Here is an 18,182-nt window from a genome sequence, read left to right as displayed (position 1 = left end):
AAAATTTAACATCATCTGTGGTGAAACTTTATTTTGCCCTGTGAAGGCCACTACAAGTTCATGTTATTTTTTCATGAAACTGGATTTCAAAAGATTTCTTGTATGTTATCCTGGTTGATTTCTTTGAGATCATAACTGAAAAAGTTACAACTTGCTGAAAAGTTGCCAAGTATTCAATTGTTCTAAAGGCTGTTCCAAAATGACCAAAAATACAGCTCTTGTCTGCAATGCATGTTCAAAACTGGATACATTTACATATAGTGTATATTCAAAAAATGGCAAAGTGAATGGTAGAAAAGTTCCCAACTGTTCCTGTATGATACATAGTGTCTTTAATAACCAGATGAGAGGTGTGTCCATTCTATCATGTGCTAAACCACTTTAATACCTCTGACCTGGGTACACTCCACAAGAAGTGAAATCTCCATTACTTGTATCACAAACTTATCACAGATTTCTCTCTCTATTACTCTCAGGTTTCACTTGACTGAACTGCTTTGTTAGACATTGTATCCTTCCAATAAACTATGCCAATATTCTTATCAATTATGCATCTTGGGTAATTATCATAATGAAAAAGAGATACAGTTAACTGCACAGATGAGAAGGATATTAAAATATATAATCATTATATAACAAATTCTGTGCCCATCTCAGACTTCTGATGTCAGCTAGAATGACAGCACAAAGTAAATAATTCACATATGTCACATATGTTTACAAAAACTACACATGCAAGTGTACATATACTTTCATGTACTCTATTCACTCTCATCATCACAAATTCAATATATATCACACATCTTTACTGCAATTCATTCACAGACAAGCCTTCAAATGAATGTCCTGTAAACCAGGCCTTATTGCAGTACTGCATGCATCTATTACTATTGTATCTAAGAACATTGAAACCATACCTTGTACTCTGAAGAGAAACCTCTCTGCAGGGAGATATCGGAACAAGTGTTAGTCACATAAATTATGTACAATGTGAGGGTTCTTGAGCCAGTCAGATATCTGATCTTTCCAAAATGATTTATCTCTATTTCTGTACCACCTAAACTGCCAACCTTCATATCAGTAAATGATCCACTGTGACACCACACAAATAGGTCACGGACTGACACTACACCCTCATGCTGCATGTATCATGGTGCTCAGAAACAATGTGGTGAATAAAATGTTCAGACGAGAATATAACAGTGCAGCAATTCAATCAGAACTGTCCAGTTTTAGTCATTCAAGGAGACAGCAATTACATATGCTAAAATCTGAATGCTTTGCTCACTCACACCAAGTATTTTGAAGATCCAAAATTGATTGGCTGAATAAGTTCACCTGACATGACATCCTACAGTGAGATCTCCATGCAGACAGATATCACATCAGAGCAAAGATCTCAATATAGTGAGATTGCACTGTACCAGATTTATATGCTTCTAAGCACTTCAGTCAGTTCAGAGAACACAGAGATGCCAACTCCAAATAGTAGTTTCAAGTCAGAAAAATGGTGGTTTAACAATAAAATTAGAAGTCAATACTTAATATCATGATGGATTCTGAGAAAGATAATAAGATAATGACACTAATCAAGACTGAAGCTATTATTTCACATACCTCCAACAGCAGATTTCCAAATTATCAACATTACATTTCTTCTTGTCTTCTCATTTTGGTATATCCATATTTAATCGTTTAAAGATATGTATCCAAACTTAAATGAATTTTCTTCAAATTTCACAGAATTTTTGGTGCATTCGTCACATTGACTACAACAAAAGTGTAGATGTTGGCATCTCTGGAAGACTGAACACCATAAAACTGATTTGCTTTTGCACTACAGAAACAAACAACAACAAACTGTGTGCACATATCTTTCATTTTGATTTCAACTTGCATATGTATATGTAATTTCACAAATATGAGCATAGACTATTGAAATGATGACAGTATTTAGATACAGCTAGCTATTAACATCACAAACAAGGAAGTTAATAATGAGTCCCCATGGTAGACAACTTAAATTGTTCATTCAACAGAAATACATTCCTGTGGAACACATATCATTGTCTCAAAGCTCAACATTTGTTTTGATCACAGTCTCAAATTTGTATTCTTTATATCACTTGCATAGTAATGATGAATTTCATCAGTGAAACATGTAGTTTTATGCTGGAATCCCATCATCAGGTTTATCATCTGTGGAAGACAACTCTGCTTTCACTTCCTCCTTGTACAAAGCCTGCTTCTCTGAGCTGGCAGCAAATTCTTCCAGTAGATCATGGCCCTCAACAACAATCATTTCAGTGGCTGACGGTCCCTTTCCGTTTATCTTCAGTGCATCAGCTGAAAGGAAATCATGATCATAACTGATATTTACACAGAATTCTACCGGCGTCCCAGAACCATCACAAAAGCACAACTAGTACATTTCTACTGATATTCTTCCAATATTATTACCCACTGTCATAGCATGTAGCTGTTAAATTTACCAAAGAAAATGTATCAGTAATTTACACAATGCATTCCCAATGTCTTGGGGATTACAACAAGACCTGCCTGTCAAGACATGTCTTGTGGGAACCAGTTCCTCCCGTTTCATCCCATTGTGAATGTTGATTGCCAGTCTACAGGGAAACATGTGGCAACTGGTTGTGTTTTCCTTTGATTCATAACATTACAATACAGTCTGAACAATGCAACAAACACTGCTTTAGTAGAGATGTGTTTTGATATGGAAGTTGCTTTATATAGGCCAATATGCAAACCTTGGATAGGCAATACAGATAAGTATCAAGCAGACAAACCTGGTGGTCACAAAATGGAAAATACAGTTCCTCTTTGGAAATTAACAATGTTCAAATATGCTCAATATTAGAATAGTAAAAAATAAATAACAAAATTTCAAGTCAGAAACTAGATTTACCATGATCTGGTCCATCAAATATGTTTTGTTGAGACACTGCAGCAAATTCTTGCGTGTCAGTAACACCAGGGTATGTCTGAAAGAATAAAAATGAGTATCAGTGAAAATGAGAGTACTGATCTGGATCAATTTTCTAAATGGTGTCACAGGCATGCTATTATTATTCAACTAGTCAAATGATATTTTGAACCTAATTAGAAGATATTATGAACAACAGATTGTATCTAGTTGTTTATTTGTGAGACATCATATTCACAATATTTTGTCAAACATGTTGATTTCATCGGTAGGGGATGGTATCAAAAGTCATCACAGTGTGCTTCTGAATACGACATGGAGTCGCTGCTGACAGAGTCATCAGAGTGCACTCGTATAAAAACAGGACTGAGAGTCATCTATTGTACATCGCTTTGAAGACAGTAGCCTGATGCTCCACAGCATTTTCAACTTTCTCAACTGATGTTTTCCACCTATCTTGTGAAATCTTAGCCATAGCTTCTTTGACTAGATTTTGAACTTTTGTCATTTTAAATGTTGTTATCATTGTTGTGTGAGTTTTCCTCCACTCACTTAGTCTAGGGCTCCTTTTCAAATCTAAATGGGTTTATTTGTTACTATCAAAATCATATATATTCTCAGAGTTAGTCTAATAGTAATTAAGCTACAATAAGTATTGGCATGTTATTTCTGTCAAGTTTGTTTCAAAGTATCAATAATGTTAACCTGAAAAGTTGTAATAACTTCATAAACTATTTTGCTAGAATTATGTACACACTATTGGATGAAAAAAATATATGCAATTTTGGATCTGAAATTTCAAATACAGGTTACCAATGACACACTGACTCTGCATGCTGGACTTACATGACAGAAGTTCACTATGGCCAACTATAAGTTAAACAAAGACAAGCGACTTACCTGTTTTGTGCGAGGAATGAGGAACATGATGATAGCCCCAATGATTGGAGGAGCACCTGCACAGTGGAATGCTATGTTGTAAGAACCAAGGTGATCATACAGGAGACCTTCAGAAAGAACAGAGGCAGTGTTATAAATAGTGTGATATTTGCTGGACAAACACAATAACGAGGAACAACTGATACTAAATAACCTGAACAAGAAAAATGTTTCTGAAGAGAAAACTACTGACATATATTTTATACAAATATCTTTAAAGATATTCCTGATCCTGATGTGTTTCTGTTTAGAATATATTAAAGGGGCAATACTGGGAATCGTAGCAGTCAAAAACAACTTAGTGTCCACTGATTAGCTAAAGGTCTACTTTCATTAGGCAGTAGGTATATTACACAAATTCCTTAATGAGGTGAGGGATGTTTAATTAAGTAGACTAAAATATCCAAGGGTTCTATTCAGATACACCTTACATGCCATAGCAACAAGTACCATCCTAATTAACACCTGTTGGCAGATCATGCTACATCATGACAGCTGATGATTAATTACTGGGATTATTGGCTATGTATAAAAGAGACATTATCTTAATTAGTTTAGCATGCAGACTGTGTGACGGGTTATTCCTGGGAAGCAGTATTTTGTTGTTACAGTATAGTCTCCTTGAAGTGTGTAGCGGTGTTATTAATTGACTATTTAATTTCTTCTCCACATCAACTGTAAGAATATAGAATGGCCTTTGTTTGACTTGAAGGTAATGCCCTCCAAGCTTACTCCAATGTTTTCAGAATTCTACTTTGTGTGACCTTACCTGTGTGACTACAGAAAGGGTCAGGATAGAGGATCATGTGAAAAAAACGAAACAAGGCAAGGTTTGCTAATCTTGATTAATGACAGATCAGCAGGCTATTGGTGGTGATTAGTCGGCCTATCTCACACGGAGTGAACTGTAATTAGCTAATCAAAATGACCACGCTGATTTAGGGAGTGATTTTACACCAGAAGTGTGTGCTCGCTACCATTTCAACACCAAAACTTGGATGACAGAAAGCCACATATCCAGACGTTCAGTTATCCAAATGATTTATGCAAAAACAAATGTGCCTAGGTATCTGGGATCTCACTGTATCTAGGCTGCATTATATTTGTTTATTTCCAGCATTGCCCCTTGTTCTTGATAAACACTGATTAGCTTAGAATCCCCATCATTTCAAAAATACCTGTTTTTACCAAAAGAAATATCTTATCCCCTATTGTTATTTACAACCAGTAATCATCATCTCCCAGTTGAAACTTGCTGTTGTCATTCTGCAAAATGAAAGAACCTGTCATCTGTGTAACACATGTTCAACTGCTGATGAATTACACCATCTATATACTCTTAAAAAAAAGTAGGGGATAATGAAATGCAAATACCCATGCTGGTTGTGACATGATAAATAGTCATGAAAACTTCACATGCTTTGACAGTATGTTCACAGATGTAGAACTTATTGCCCCAACAGAACCACAGAACCGCACATGCAACACGCAATAGAGCCATACATGTGGGAGGGGTCCATTTGACACCTCAAGGAAGGGTTGATGAAAGCTGTCGCACGCCGGTTTATCCTAACTAAGTTTGCTTTCCTATGGCCAATCAGCTTTCTGTAAAATTGCACCAAGTTACAGGAATTCGAGTTACACCACAAACAATTAAAAATCGGCTACACGCAGCCTTATTGCATGCGCGGCGACCACATGTTGTGGCTCCATTAAATCGCCAGCACATGGCAAACAGGCGTCAATGGCATAGGCAGCATAGAAATTGGGGTAATCGTCGATGGGCACGTGTATGAGTCTCAGATGAGTCCAACTTTACTCGATAGTAGTGCTCGTGTTTGGAGGCATGTAAATGAGCATCATGCTAACATCAGACAGCAGGACAGATTCGGGCGTGGGTCTGTTATTATGTGGGGGGAATCACCATGTTAGCTTGGTTGATTGACAGCTGTTTGGGCGTGCTCTATGCTGATTGGCTAATGGTTTGGCAGGCGTGTCATTTTATGTAAATGAGTCACCTGAGTCATGTCACGCCATTACCGAATTCTTACACCGAAAATGTTAATAGGTGGTAACAAAGATATCTGTTTCAATGAATTTGATTATGTGTATGTTTAAAGAAAATATTGTTGACAGGGTATAGTATTTGTTGCTGAATTTAATTATAAGGATTGACTTTGTATTTCTTTCGTTGCATTGAAGTATGAAACTAAAAACCAATGTGCAAACTTTTGTAAGAATCCGCTACGAGGATTCATACAGTTTGCACATCTGTTTTCAGTTTCATACCTCAATGCAACGAAAGAAATGCACAGTCAATCCTTAATTAAAATCAAACCTTAATTCAGTGTCATAAATGCATGATGAACAGCATACAGTGCAACATCAAAAATAATTAACAATGATTAAATGAGGTTATTAGGATGTAGGAGTGTGACATTGCACCATTAAAGAGGGCTGATTGCATGATAATGTGACATCAGTCTCTTTACTAAAATATGGAAATTTTAAGTCTGGTGAATCAACAGCCTTGAGTTATAATAAGCTACACAACTCTAACAATTCTGTCATTCCTCAGAAAAAAATGTGTTGAATTAATATAATACAAACGTATAATATGTTATAAGCACACATCATATCTTTTGCTACACAACGGGGACTTAAACAGAGCAATAAAATGTCTTTAGTGGCCATATGTAATCTCAGCTATCAGCATTGGATATTGCATGATTCTACTTTCATATGAATTGCTGAGAATTGCATGTACTTACGGAAATTGTTAGCACAATCTCATATTCACACTTTTGTGTAATATCACAAGTTTCACATTCACATGTCACTGTAAATGTCTCTAAATAAGAAATACTTCATACGGCTGTATGTGCTCATTTGTATAATTGTATAATACTAGCTGTATGCTATACTAGCTCATCATTGCTGACTTTGCAAAGAACAATCCATACACACACATCTGAATGAAAAGGTGATGGAGTATTCTTGCAAAAGGGACAATAACAAATGAACTGTCTCTGAAGGAAAGTGAAATGCATAGTTAAGAGAAATAACTGGCATGAAAAGATAGTGTACCAATGAAGATGGAGACCTTTCAGGATTGAGAGTAGCTCTGAAGCAGACAATTCAGTGATCAACAGCATGATCATTAACATGTGTCAAACAAGTCAGTGAGCCTGGCCACTCGATCCCGTTACAATATCATAGGGACAAAAGTGATGGGCAATCTCATTTTCAAAAAGGCACACCTTGTGTGTGTATATGTTTAATTGATAATACAAGGGAAACAGTTATTGTGTTCTGGATGTTACTAACTGATGAACGGAATCTTTCATTTGAACATAATATCCTTCAGATTCAAACTAAACTTTCAATAGCCCCATCACTGGAAGTGTATTGCATCATATAACATTCTATATTAACTGCATTTTACCCTGCTACAACAAGTCCTGTCATATGTTATATGTGTGGGGCAAGAAACTTATAGAAAACTCTCACGGGTTAAGCTGCCAGACAGTCACCCATACATTAAGGACTCTCTACGAACAGCATTGCTTAACTTCAACTTGTTTGTGTAAGCCTTTGCTTTGTCTAAACCTGATATCAATTCAATGTCCTGCAGTCTTGGTCTCTGAATATATATAATTTTGATTTAACAAATAAATCCATTTAAACTGAAAAGGAGCCCCAGAGAGACTGGGGATCTAGACTGCTTCAGTTCAAGCTTTAGCACTGTAGTAAGGGCTAGGCTGTTTGCAAAATACTAAGGTTCAGTGACTGTAAAACAGATTAATACTCAGCCTACACAGAAATTTGAAAATGTCTTAATCTCAATGCCATATGTTACTGATGGCCTCATTTCATCAGAGAGTGCCTGCTGTGCTCTAATGCAGCAATGCTGGTAAATAATTCGTATTACCGAGATATTTAATTAAAAGCGTAATTCTGTCAATATGGTAATGATCCATTTACCTGTCATCAACTATTTAGGAGAATATGAAATAGGAACAAATCGAAACCTGATCACAGACAATTTCAAGGGCATTTAAATCTGTGTCATAATATACAAGAATTACAATTATTTCAGACATTATAAACATACGTACATGATGGCCATTTTTACACACCTTTGTCACATTTGTTCATATCTACCAAACGATCTTTTATTTCATGGCCAACCGATGCATAATTTCAGATGTTAGTCATATGGGCCTCAAATGAGGGGAAATATAGGAAATACTGTTCTTTTGTAAGACTCTCATAATTACTGCCTGGAACATATTTCACACTGGACACACCTTTGATGGTGTATCTGTTGTTGTCAGGACAGGTATTGTGAAAATGTACAGCAGTTTTCTTTCTGTATACACTATGTACACTGCCAAACACAAAAATGTACAGTAACTTGGCAATATTTGCAGATTTTTAGTAATCTACTTTCACAATGCATGATCCAGGTTATAGATTATCTGTCATGTGCCTCTCTTGTGCTGTCAGCCTATCCTGATGCAATATGCACTTTGTTCAGGGAAAACTACCTGTGATAAGATGAACTGACATGACTATTTCAAATTTGTATCCCTGACATGTGACATTATACGATCAAAGTATAACTTACACCTGTATTCTAACCCAAACCAAGGCTCAGTCTCTGGACTTTAGCCCTCATTCAAGACGCAATTGGCCCATTTAACATGTCCAGCCCTCTCAATCCTCCACACTTAGACTACTTCTATAATTAATTCCCAGGCAACCTGAGCAAACAATGTAATGTACACCACAAGATCCTGGGGACAGACTGAAATGACAAATCAGAAATAGCCGTCACCTGATGAAGTGTTACAATGGGTATCATAATTATATCTGAGTCTGCATGTCACTTTTACAACACTTGTAACCACTGATGACCTCCAATATCATGCATTGTTCACAGCAGTGACTTATATATGATGGTATTGAAAGACATCTTGTTGTCCAACATATGAATCATGCTAACAGCCTATTTCAGTCAATTTTAGTGGTTCTCTACATGTGATACACTTAAGCACAGTCATACTTTTAGGGTGATTTTGTTACATCCACTCTGACCATTAACAGCTTGTGTCAAGGTGAAAAATTTATTCTACAACTTAATATTTTGATTTGGTACAGTACTTTTAAAAAGGACAGGGAAGGAAGATTTGCAAATGCAAACTAAAACTAAATGGGGAACACATTAGCAATTCTTAAATATTAGCTTTTTTCTTAAAATATGAAACAAATACTTTAGTTTTTCAATTATACAGATGATCTCTCTCTCTCTCTCTCTCTCTCTCTCTCTCTCTCTCGCTCTCTCTCTCTCTCTCTCTCTCTCTCTCTCTCTCTCTCTCTCTCTCTCTCTCTCTCTCTCTCTCTCCTCTCTCTCTCTCTCTCTCTCTCTCTCTCTCTCTCTCTCTCTCTCGGGTGCTACGACTACAATGTAACAAGGATGCTGCAAGTTTACGGCAATTTTGATAGAAATCTTTAAACGTAGTAAAGATGGAAAATGATGAAACATTGGTATTTAAAATAATCAATCATTGTTCCAATGATATAAAACTAGCCAGTTTGTTTGCACTTTTTTATGATGCATGATTTATGCTCATGCATATAATACAATAAACAGGTATGGACAAAATGAGAGAAAACAAATCTCTTGAAGAATATCTATTTTTATAATGTTCTTACTGATTTAAGGAACACACTACAGCACATCAATAATCAGGTCCCAGATTTGCCTGTGTTCAAAATAAGAATATTGTTTTTCTGAAAACTACTAAAATCAGACTTCTTAACAGGTTTTAGTTACATAAACATTTAGATTTTCTAGGTCCAAAACATGAACATGTTGAAATGAACAACTGACAATTCTCAATCATTTGAAAAAACATATTAACTATCAACATGATTTGAAAAAGTTTTTATTTAAAATCAGAAAATATTTTTGGAAATGTTACTGAAAACCAAATTCTTGCACACAATAGCAGTGTCGTCCCATACTTTAGACCCAGATTACAGCTACAGTTCCAACACGATAATGTCTGCACCCACATCGCCATTATCCCAAGGCATTTAAAAATAACACTGTCATAAATTCAGTGTCCATGAACAGTGTCAGACCTTTAGACACTGTGGAACGTTACAGCCCACTGGCTCCAGTGTCCTACAGTATATTTCACTATGACCTTGACTAAAGTAGTCATATGTGACACATCACACTTCTTTGCTGTTTATACAATTTATAAATGTGTAAATAATTTCAATGCCAAATATAAGAAATGTTAAATCTGAAATGTGTGTTTCATTTTTTTTCTATGGGTCCTGTGAATTTTCAGTGGGTGAGAAAGACATCTGAAACTTAAAGTACCCAATGTCCGGTTACTTTGAAACAGCATTCATGAACATTCGTGTCATATATCTATATCTCTTCAGGTGAAACAGTTTTGCAGGGACAGACTGTGCATCACCACTGCTGCTGCCCATCAGTAATCGAAAAGTAAACTTTCTGAAAATGTATAGTATTCCCAGAAATTATTGAGAATCATGTTGCGTCATGTAACTCATTACGTGTATTAACTTCTGGCGTTTTATTTACATAAACATGTTAAAACATCATCCTTTTACAGTCTCAGTCTTGTTTTAGTACTTTGTTAGACCTCCTCGCTCAGCAATGCATGCCTGAATACGCCTAGGCACACTACCCATCAAAGTTTGTAGGTAATCATGTGACAGGGTATCCCAATATTGGACCACCTCGGCCTTCATATCTTCAATATTTCTTAGTCCCTTTTGGTTTATTCTGTCCTTCATGACTCCCCACACATTCTCAATTGGGTTTAGGTCTGGGCTGTAACTGGGCCAGTCTAAAACTTGAACATTTTCGCCCCACAACCACTGTTTTGTGTAGCGCGCAGTGTGATTTGGGTCCTTATCATGCTGGAAAATCCAATCATCTTCGTACACTGCTGTCGGAAGAAGGTGACCATTTAGAATGTCAACGTATCTTTCTTTTGTCAAGTTTCCCGTGAAAACACACAATGGCGTCACTCCGCGAGCCGATATGCCACCCCACATGTGAAACTTCGGGCTATGTTTTGGTCGCTGGTAGATAGGTTTGACAGTATCTTTGGTCCAAATTTTCACACAATTAGGGAAAAGCCAAACAGAACTTTCATCTGAAAAGAAAACATTATCCCAATCTTGATTTTCATGAGCCCGACACCAGTTTAAACGTTTTTCCTTTTGTGCATCTTTCATCAACGGCGAGGGAATTCCACGTTTTTTCACCCAATTAAGTCTCTGTAATTCCTGCCTAACTGTTTTATTGCATACCTGAGGACTTCCTCTGCTAATCATTTCATTTCTGATGTTCTCAACACTTTTCAATTTGCCCCTACTCACAATCTGCCCAAGTCTTCGGCGATCCACAACACTGAATTTCCTAGGCCGACCTGCCCCTGCTTTGTGCTCTATCCCGGTTCCTGTTTGAATATTCTTCAAAGTTCTGTATACTGTAGACAGAGGAATACCATGTCTACAAGCTAACACTTTAGCATCAGCCTCAACCCTTTCAAAATCATCTAGAATGAGCTTTCTTTTTTCTCTTGCTGTAAATTCTGCCATGTCAACACAGGAAGCCGTCTGCTCAGACAAGGGAGATAACTCTCGACGTAATGAGCTGCCTTCTATGCCTTCAAGACTTGTCTCCCTTATTTAGTATGAGCATCATTAGAAAAAAAACAAAGATTTTCTCAATAATTTCTGGGAACACTGTACAAGAAAGTCATACTAAAGTTATCTTACGTTCTGTAAAAGTAGTATCTTACCTGCTATAGGGGGCCCAACTGTCATTGGAAGACTGAATATTCCAAAGAGAAAGCCAAGGGCCTGTGATGCCCCAGTAGGACCTACAATATCAAAGGCAATAGGTCCTAGAAGGCAGATGAATATGCCATCACAGATGCCCATGACCAGAGTGATGGCGATAAGACTTGCAAAGTTGTTCGCAAATGGAATGCACATGGTTGTCACACCCAAAATAAGGAAAGCAAACTGCTGCATTCTAATGCGGTTGACCCAGGAAAAGTCAGCAACCTTCCCAAACAAAATTCTGCCAACCCCTGAGGTGATGCTCATACACATGACCAGCAAGCTGCCATCGTAACTGGGGAACCGGTCACTGGTATGTTTCACCTGCAACAGACGACAACAATTTGTCATCAAACATATCATGAAATTTGTATCTTCATATCAATAATGATCATTTACAGTAAAATCTTCTTCATCTGGAGGGGTAGTGGGCTAACCTAGTGGTTGCAGCATTCAATCATCATGCCAAAGACATAGGATCATTTCTCCACTTGGATACATGGTATGGAGACAATTTCTGAAGTCCCCCACTGTAATACTGCTGAAACATTGGTAAAACCAGCATAAAACTGAACTCACTCACTCACTCAATCTTCATCAGGACCTGTTTCCTTGAAATTGACTCATTTGTGTTTGAGATAACAACACGTTACCATGTTGTTATTAAGAGTTCTAAAATGGGGTGTTATTCTGAGAGCAATCAGGAGAGACTAGTTTATCCAACAAAATGAGCTGTGGTCTAGCTGCAGTTAAAGATAGAGACTGCCTGTGATGTTTGCTTCTGGAAATGTGTAAATACAGGAATACAGGAACATGAATCTGTGCACATCTTACCACTAGGCTTTATTCTTCTTCTTGTAACTTGGCTTTATCTTTTTGTTTAATACTGTACTTAGCAAAATATTTGAGCTACAGCAGTCTAACATGAAAATAATCGTTGAACCTCCCTCACTTATGGCATATAGAACATACAATATTTCTCCCAAGCCAATGACAGTTCAACACAATTTTTATGGCCCCTGCTGTGGAGCTATCCCTTCCTGAATTCATTCGGGTCTTATAACTGTCATGCCTATCTATACATTTCACATTATTTCACAAAACATTTAAGACACAGAAAAATCTTTTACTTACCAAATGTACAAAAGGTACAAAATATCCAAAAAGAGAAACACCATTTGAAAGTGCCCAAACAACATATCCCTTATTTTTCCAAATATTCACATTGAGGAACTTCTTGGTGAATGAACAACAGTCATTCACATGCTCAACAATACTTTCCTTTGAAAGAGCAAGACTTGCCAGGTTGGACTCTCTCTTTATCAAAGGTTTCCATGTTAAGGCACAGAATATCAACAAAAAGTTCAGTCCTCCTAAGAAAATGAATGTATACCGAAGTCCAGCTGCTTTCAACAAGACGGGGAGGCACAGGGAGAGGCCTATTGTGAACACAGAACTTCCAAAGGTCACCAGTCCATTCACAAGACCCATATGCTTTTTGAAGTAATGTCCAAGGATGACTAGAGATGGTGCATAGGCACATGAGGATCCAATTCCAAGGAGTATTCCATAGGTAAGATATAGGAGCTGTAACTGGTTCACAAAAGCACTTGACAGTAGACCAACAAATCCAAGAAATCCACCAAACATGGCTGTTTTCCTGATTCCGAGTCTGTCACTGACAATACTTGCAAACATGCACATGAGGAATGTTGTACCTGTGCACACTGAACCAACCCATGCTGCAAAACAATAACACAGGTGTGAATGTTGAGTACAAAAACAAGAATTGCAGAACATAACAATCTTCTTCAGCTGCTATCAAATAATGACTATGGACAACAGACCAGACTGTTTTTAATGGATATTTTAAAATGTTGTTTTTTGGATTACACTTTCTCAGTAAATTACAGATACTAGAACTTTTGTTGGATTTAGTCCCATCTGGGATTTGAAACCACACCCTCAGTCTAACACCTCACTCAGCACACAGTAGCTGAGTGAGTTATGAAAGGGTCTGGCAGTTGACTTTGTGTGTTGTTACTTTACTGACCACTTTCTTCATGGCTTTGGGTATTCATATGGATTTTGTTTTTTGACATGCTGTGCAACTTTAACAATGGAGTCAAATATTTGCAATCTTTTTGTTTTGGTGACAAGTTTACCAGGTCTATTTTCCTTTTGAAAAATTAGTTGTTCAAACAGTTGCAGTAACAGTGTGACAATCTCATCACGAAATACTGCAAAATTGTACCATGCCATGGAACTTGCAATTGTAGGTGTAGGTTTGTAGGTACTCTTCAATCTTATTATGAATGTTAGTCAATTGATGTATGGAGATAAAAAGTAATTCATGTCATCATTTGGATATGTCAGAATGTGATAACAGGTCTATCAGCCTGGTTCATTATTTAAAAAAAAATACATGAGTAGCTCCATACAGTGATAAAATATTTTCATACATATACTTAACAAGGCTGATTTATGGATCAAAAAATAATTTTTTTAACTATTGTTAAAACTCTTTCATGGAAGTATGATTATGAATGTGATATTTGGTTTGATTACATTATATGAGAGTCCATTTTTGTGAAGTAGCTAGTACATCATGTAAGGGTGAACCAGTACGCTGATACCACAGTATGGTATGTACTGCAGTATAAGGCCTTTGGTTTGATCAGTTTCGATTCAGTCAGCGACCATATATCAGTATATGGACTCTGGTTCAGTATATGAGATTTGATCAAAATGCAGAAAACTGACAAGAGCCAAACCTTGTTTAATAAAAAATAACAATAATCGTTTGTTTTGTTGAATGAACAAAACTGTCAGTTTTGGACTAGATGGGAGAATGGTAAGAAAAATACAGGAAAATAACACACTTCATCACAACAAAACTCTCCTTGTTGGCATTTGAGTGACTGTAATGATGTTTTAACTGAATATCATTCAACCTAAACTTTTATCCACAAATGGATCACAAACCTTTGACAGCTTTAAATGGATTGACAGCTTTAAATGGGGTACAGTATCTCTTTTCAGGTGAATTCATAGTGTATTTAGATTTTTCTATTTCCCTTGTAACTACTTTTACAGTGCATATTCCTACAATAATGCTTATACTGACAGAAATTAAACATCAGTGTAATTTTTCTCGTCATGAGTCCCTTACACTATAGCTGTTACACAGATGTCATGTGAACAAAGATATTTCAGATGTGAATTATTTAAACCAGGTATTACTTAAGGACTTCCACACACACCATGTGGCTTCCTTTCATCACTTAATTGGCCTGGACCTCAATCTCCCCTCACACAGGTTTATTCCGGATCATGTGTTTACTGAGTCTCTGTTATAGTCATGCCTCTACATGTGACTTGTGTCCTGGGCTGGTTCCAGCTGGTCAGCACCTTTGTGAGGCAAGGAAGGTTATGTCAGAGCTACCCTGTGGGAAGCCTGATGTACTGAATCTCTTTCAACATGTGTTCACATTATTATCCTGCCTGTGGCTTTGATATATTCCATGTTGTACATCCAGCTTAATAAATTAAATAAACACCCCAAGTTCCAATGAAAACACTCCTTTTTTAATACAAACCATGAATATTCAACACTTGTGACCATGAATAATGAATCACATCTTTGAACGTTTATGGTTTGAATTACCAAACAAAGAAATGTATCATAAGAGGCCCACGGTAGAAATACATACATACGCATACACACCCAGAGACATATACAGAGGCCATTACAGGCAAACTTTACAAGACAGACTTTTGTTTCACAAGATTGGATCTAAATGATGACCAAAATCACAGACTGATTACATATATATACATTCTTCAGAATCACAAATTGTTTTATTAATTCATTATTGGAATACAAACAGCTGTTTAAATTCTAAAGTGTAACAGACTGTCTGTCTGTTTTGTTTGTAAATAACATTTTACACGAAAGAGCTACTCTATGATACTAATTTCATACTGGTAAATCAAATGCCTCCTATGCTATGACAGGATCGTAGGCCAAGTTCATTTTAATGCAAAAACATTTCATCTGGAGCCTCATTTGGCCACAAAACGTAACAAAAATATGATGAAAAAAAATGTTCATCTATCAGCTCCAAATAACATTTTCTTTGTAACATACAGACTGTAGTACTGTTGTTAGGTTGAGTCCCATCTGGGGACTGATTGTGAGTGGGTGATTGGGTGCATGACTTGAAGAGTGTGGACAGATGAAGTGTACTTTGTTGAGAAGGTGTAATCCCAAATATAACATGTTAATTTTTTAAATGGTATTCATGTATTAATTACTAGTAATCAATAAAAAGGTATTTAATACATAAATACCTTTGCTAATACACACTTGAAACTAAATACCCCCTTTGACAATACTTCTGGAGTTATATTCCAGTTATACACTCTCTTTTCTGTAGTCTGTAATGTACGCCTAAGAAACAAAAGACTACTGGTGGGTATCATGTCATTTTGTTGGTTTTAATAGGTTGTGCTTAGATCACTGACATTTGTGTAATTTGAACTTGTTCTGCTCATGCTCAGAAGAGAACAATAATTTACACAAACACTGCAATGTACATCACAACAAAATACTTCTAATAGTAAAAGTGCCTTACATGAGTTGAAGTATCATATGGGAGAGTAAACATATTTATTCCATGTACGTAGGGATGAAATGATTACACAGATACTATATATATAGAGTCAAATAGTTAACATTGTTTACACTTTCTCCCTGTTATGTAATAACTCATAATCTTTGGTATTTGACAGGGTACTTGCAAGATTTATTCTAAATACTATTACTTGTATAGTATAATTGATTGAGAGAACAATACACATTGTACATTCTACTCAACTGGACAAGATCATGAAATAAACAATCAAATGCATACTCACATGTTTTGAAAGACACATCTGGGTCATCTTTGGCATACAAGTCTCTCATATGAACATAGACAATCCCAAACGTGTTGATAATACCGAACACCGTTCCATTTGCCCACATTGAGGTAAAGCAGACGACCCATCCCCACCCCCCATCTGGTTGTTCGAAGTCACCCCCTCTCGCACTCCTTCCCTCGGTGGCTCCATGCAGTGGCTCATCTGCCTCCGTAGTTTTGTATTTTCCCATTTTCTTCTTCTTGTCTGCCATTATCAGTGTGTGAGTCCGTTTCTGATGCCTGGATGTGTTGACTAACGACGATCAGCTGTTGCCTAACAAGCCATGTGAAGTGATCACACTTATCACACCTTTCTCCCAGGCAATAGAGGTGGGTTTCAAAACCAATGGACGAACACGCCTGCAAGTGAAGTGGTGATAAAGTATGACAGGAAACGAAACAGCTTTTACCGTGGTGATATACGTCTACTCATTCTAATGTAGTCATTGTAAATGACCCAGGCTATTCGCTTTGTCAAATTAACCGCATCACTGAATTCCGGTCCTGTCCTTAATATATCTTATTACTCTCATCGACAGTAGCTACAACAAACGCAAGTACATGTATAAATATCAAACTGTAGGGATACCTGTTCGTTTTTTTCTAGTCCTTGAATGGGCGCTCAATGACCTGTCAAACCTTCCTCGGTGCGAATCCAATCTCGAGCAGACGATGTACAGGGTCGGGGTGGCCGAACCAAAGGTCAAGGTCATTCGTGCCTATGGACGCGGTATAAGTCTAATGACAAAAACTGAAGAAAAGAGACTGTGTAAGCATAATCACAAAGTTAGACAAATTATAGTCAAACTATACTAAGAATCAAAATTCCTGGACACATATACTCACTGTCCGTCTCGCCGGTCTGCCCAAGCGGAAGCTGAGCCAATATCAGCTGATCGACTTTCTAGCCGGTGTCAGGGAGAATACGCGAGCTGCTGATATGAACATACCAACACCGCATGAAAGATATAATGAAAAGAGGGGCGGATACATGATTATCGAGACGGTAGTGTGCATACATATATATAGATATCATGAAGTCCAGAAGGGGAACTCCATGCTCCTTAGGGACAAGAATTAGAGGGAGAGGGGGCACATTCACCCCGTTTTTGGATCCGCTCCTGTACTACATGAACTTTAACTTCAACTTCTTTTATTCTCATAAAACCACCATTGGTGGTGCAAGAGCAAAGAATATACAATATTAACAATATAAATATAAGCATGCGTCATGATGATGAGTTATTTACGTAACAATTCATACAAGTGAGATATAAAAAGTGATAAACCTTTGGTAAGTTTAAAGTTGACTGACGACATAACCTTGCTAAGAGATGATAAATTGGCCCAACTGTGATATTTTGTGGGAATGAATGATTTTCTATAAGAATTAAGTCACGTACATTTAAAAGATAATGGAATTCGTGACCAACTAA

General features: G+C 37.0%; 1 protein-coding gene across 1 annotated transcript; it reads right to left on the bottom strand.

Annotated features, from left to right (window-relative positions):
- Positions 1-1,861: 1,861 nt before the first annotated feature.
- On the bottom strand, positions 1,862-17,497 carry LOC137286888 (monocarboxylate transporter 10-like). The gene is made up of 7 exons (XM_067818903.1): positions 17,336-17,497; positions 16,703-17,106; positions 12,917-13,524; positions 11,740-12,106; positions 3,845-3,951; positions 2,927-3,002; positions 1,862-2,346 (listed from the first exon to the last, which is right to left on the bottom strand). The coding sequence occupies exons 2-7, from the start codon at positions 16,956-16,958 to the stop codon at positions 2,168-2,170; spliced, it is 1,593 nt and encodes a 530-aa protein (XP_067675004.1). The 5' UTR covers positions 16,959-17,106; positions 17,336-17,497; the 3' UTR covers positions 1,862-2,167.
- Positions 17,498-18,182: the final 685 nt, after the last annotated feature.

This window comes from Haliotis asinina, chromosome 6, assembly GCF_037392515.1.
Source record: "Haliotis asinina isolate JCU_RB_2024 chromosome 6, JCU_Hal_asi_v2, whole genome shotgun sequence".
Classification (NCBI taxonomy): Eukaryota; Metazoa; Mollusca; class Gastropoda; order Lepetellida; family Haliotidae; genus Haliotis; species Haliotis asinina.
Note: the sequence above shows the minus strand (reverse complement) of the source record. Positions and strands in the feature narration are given on the sequence as shown.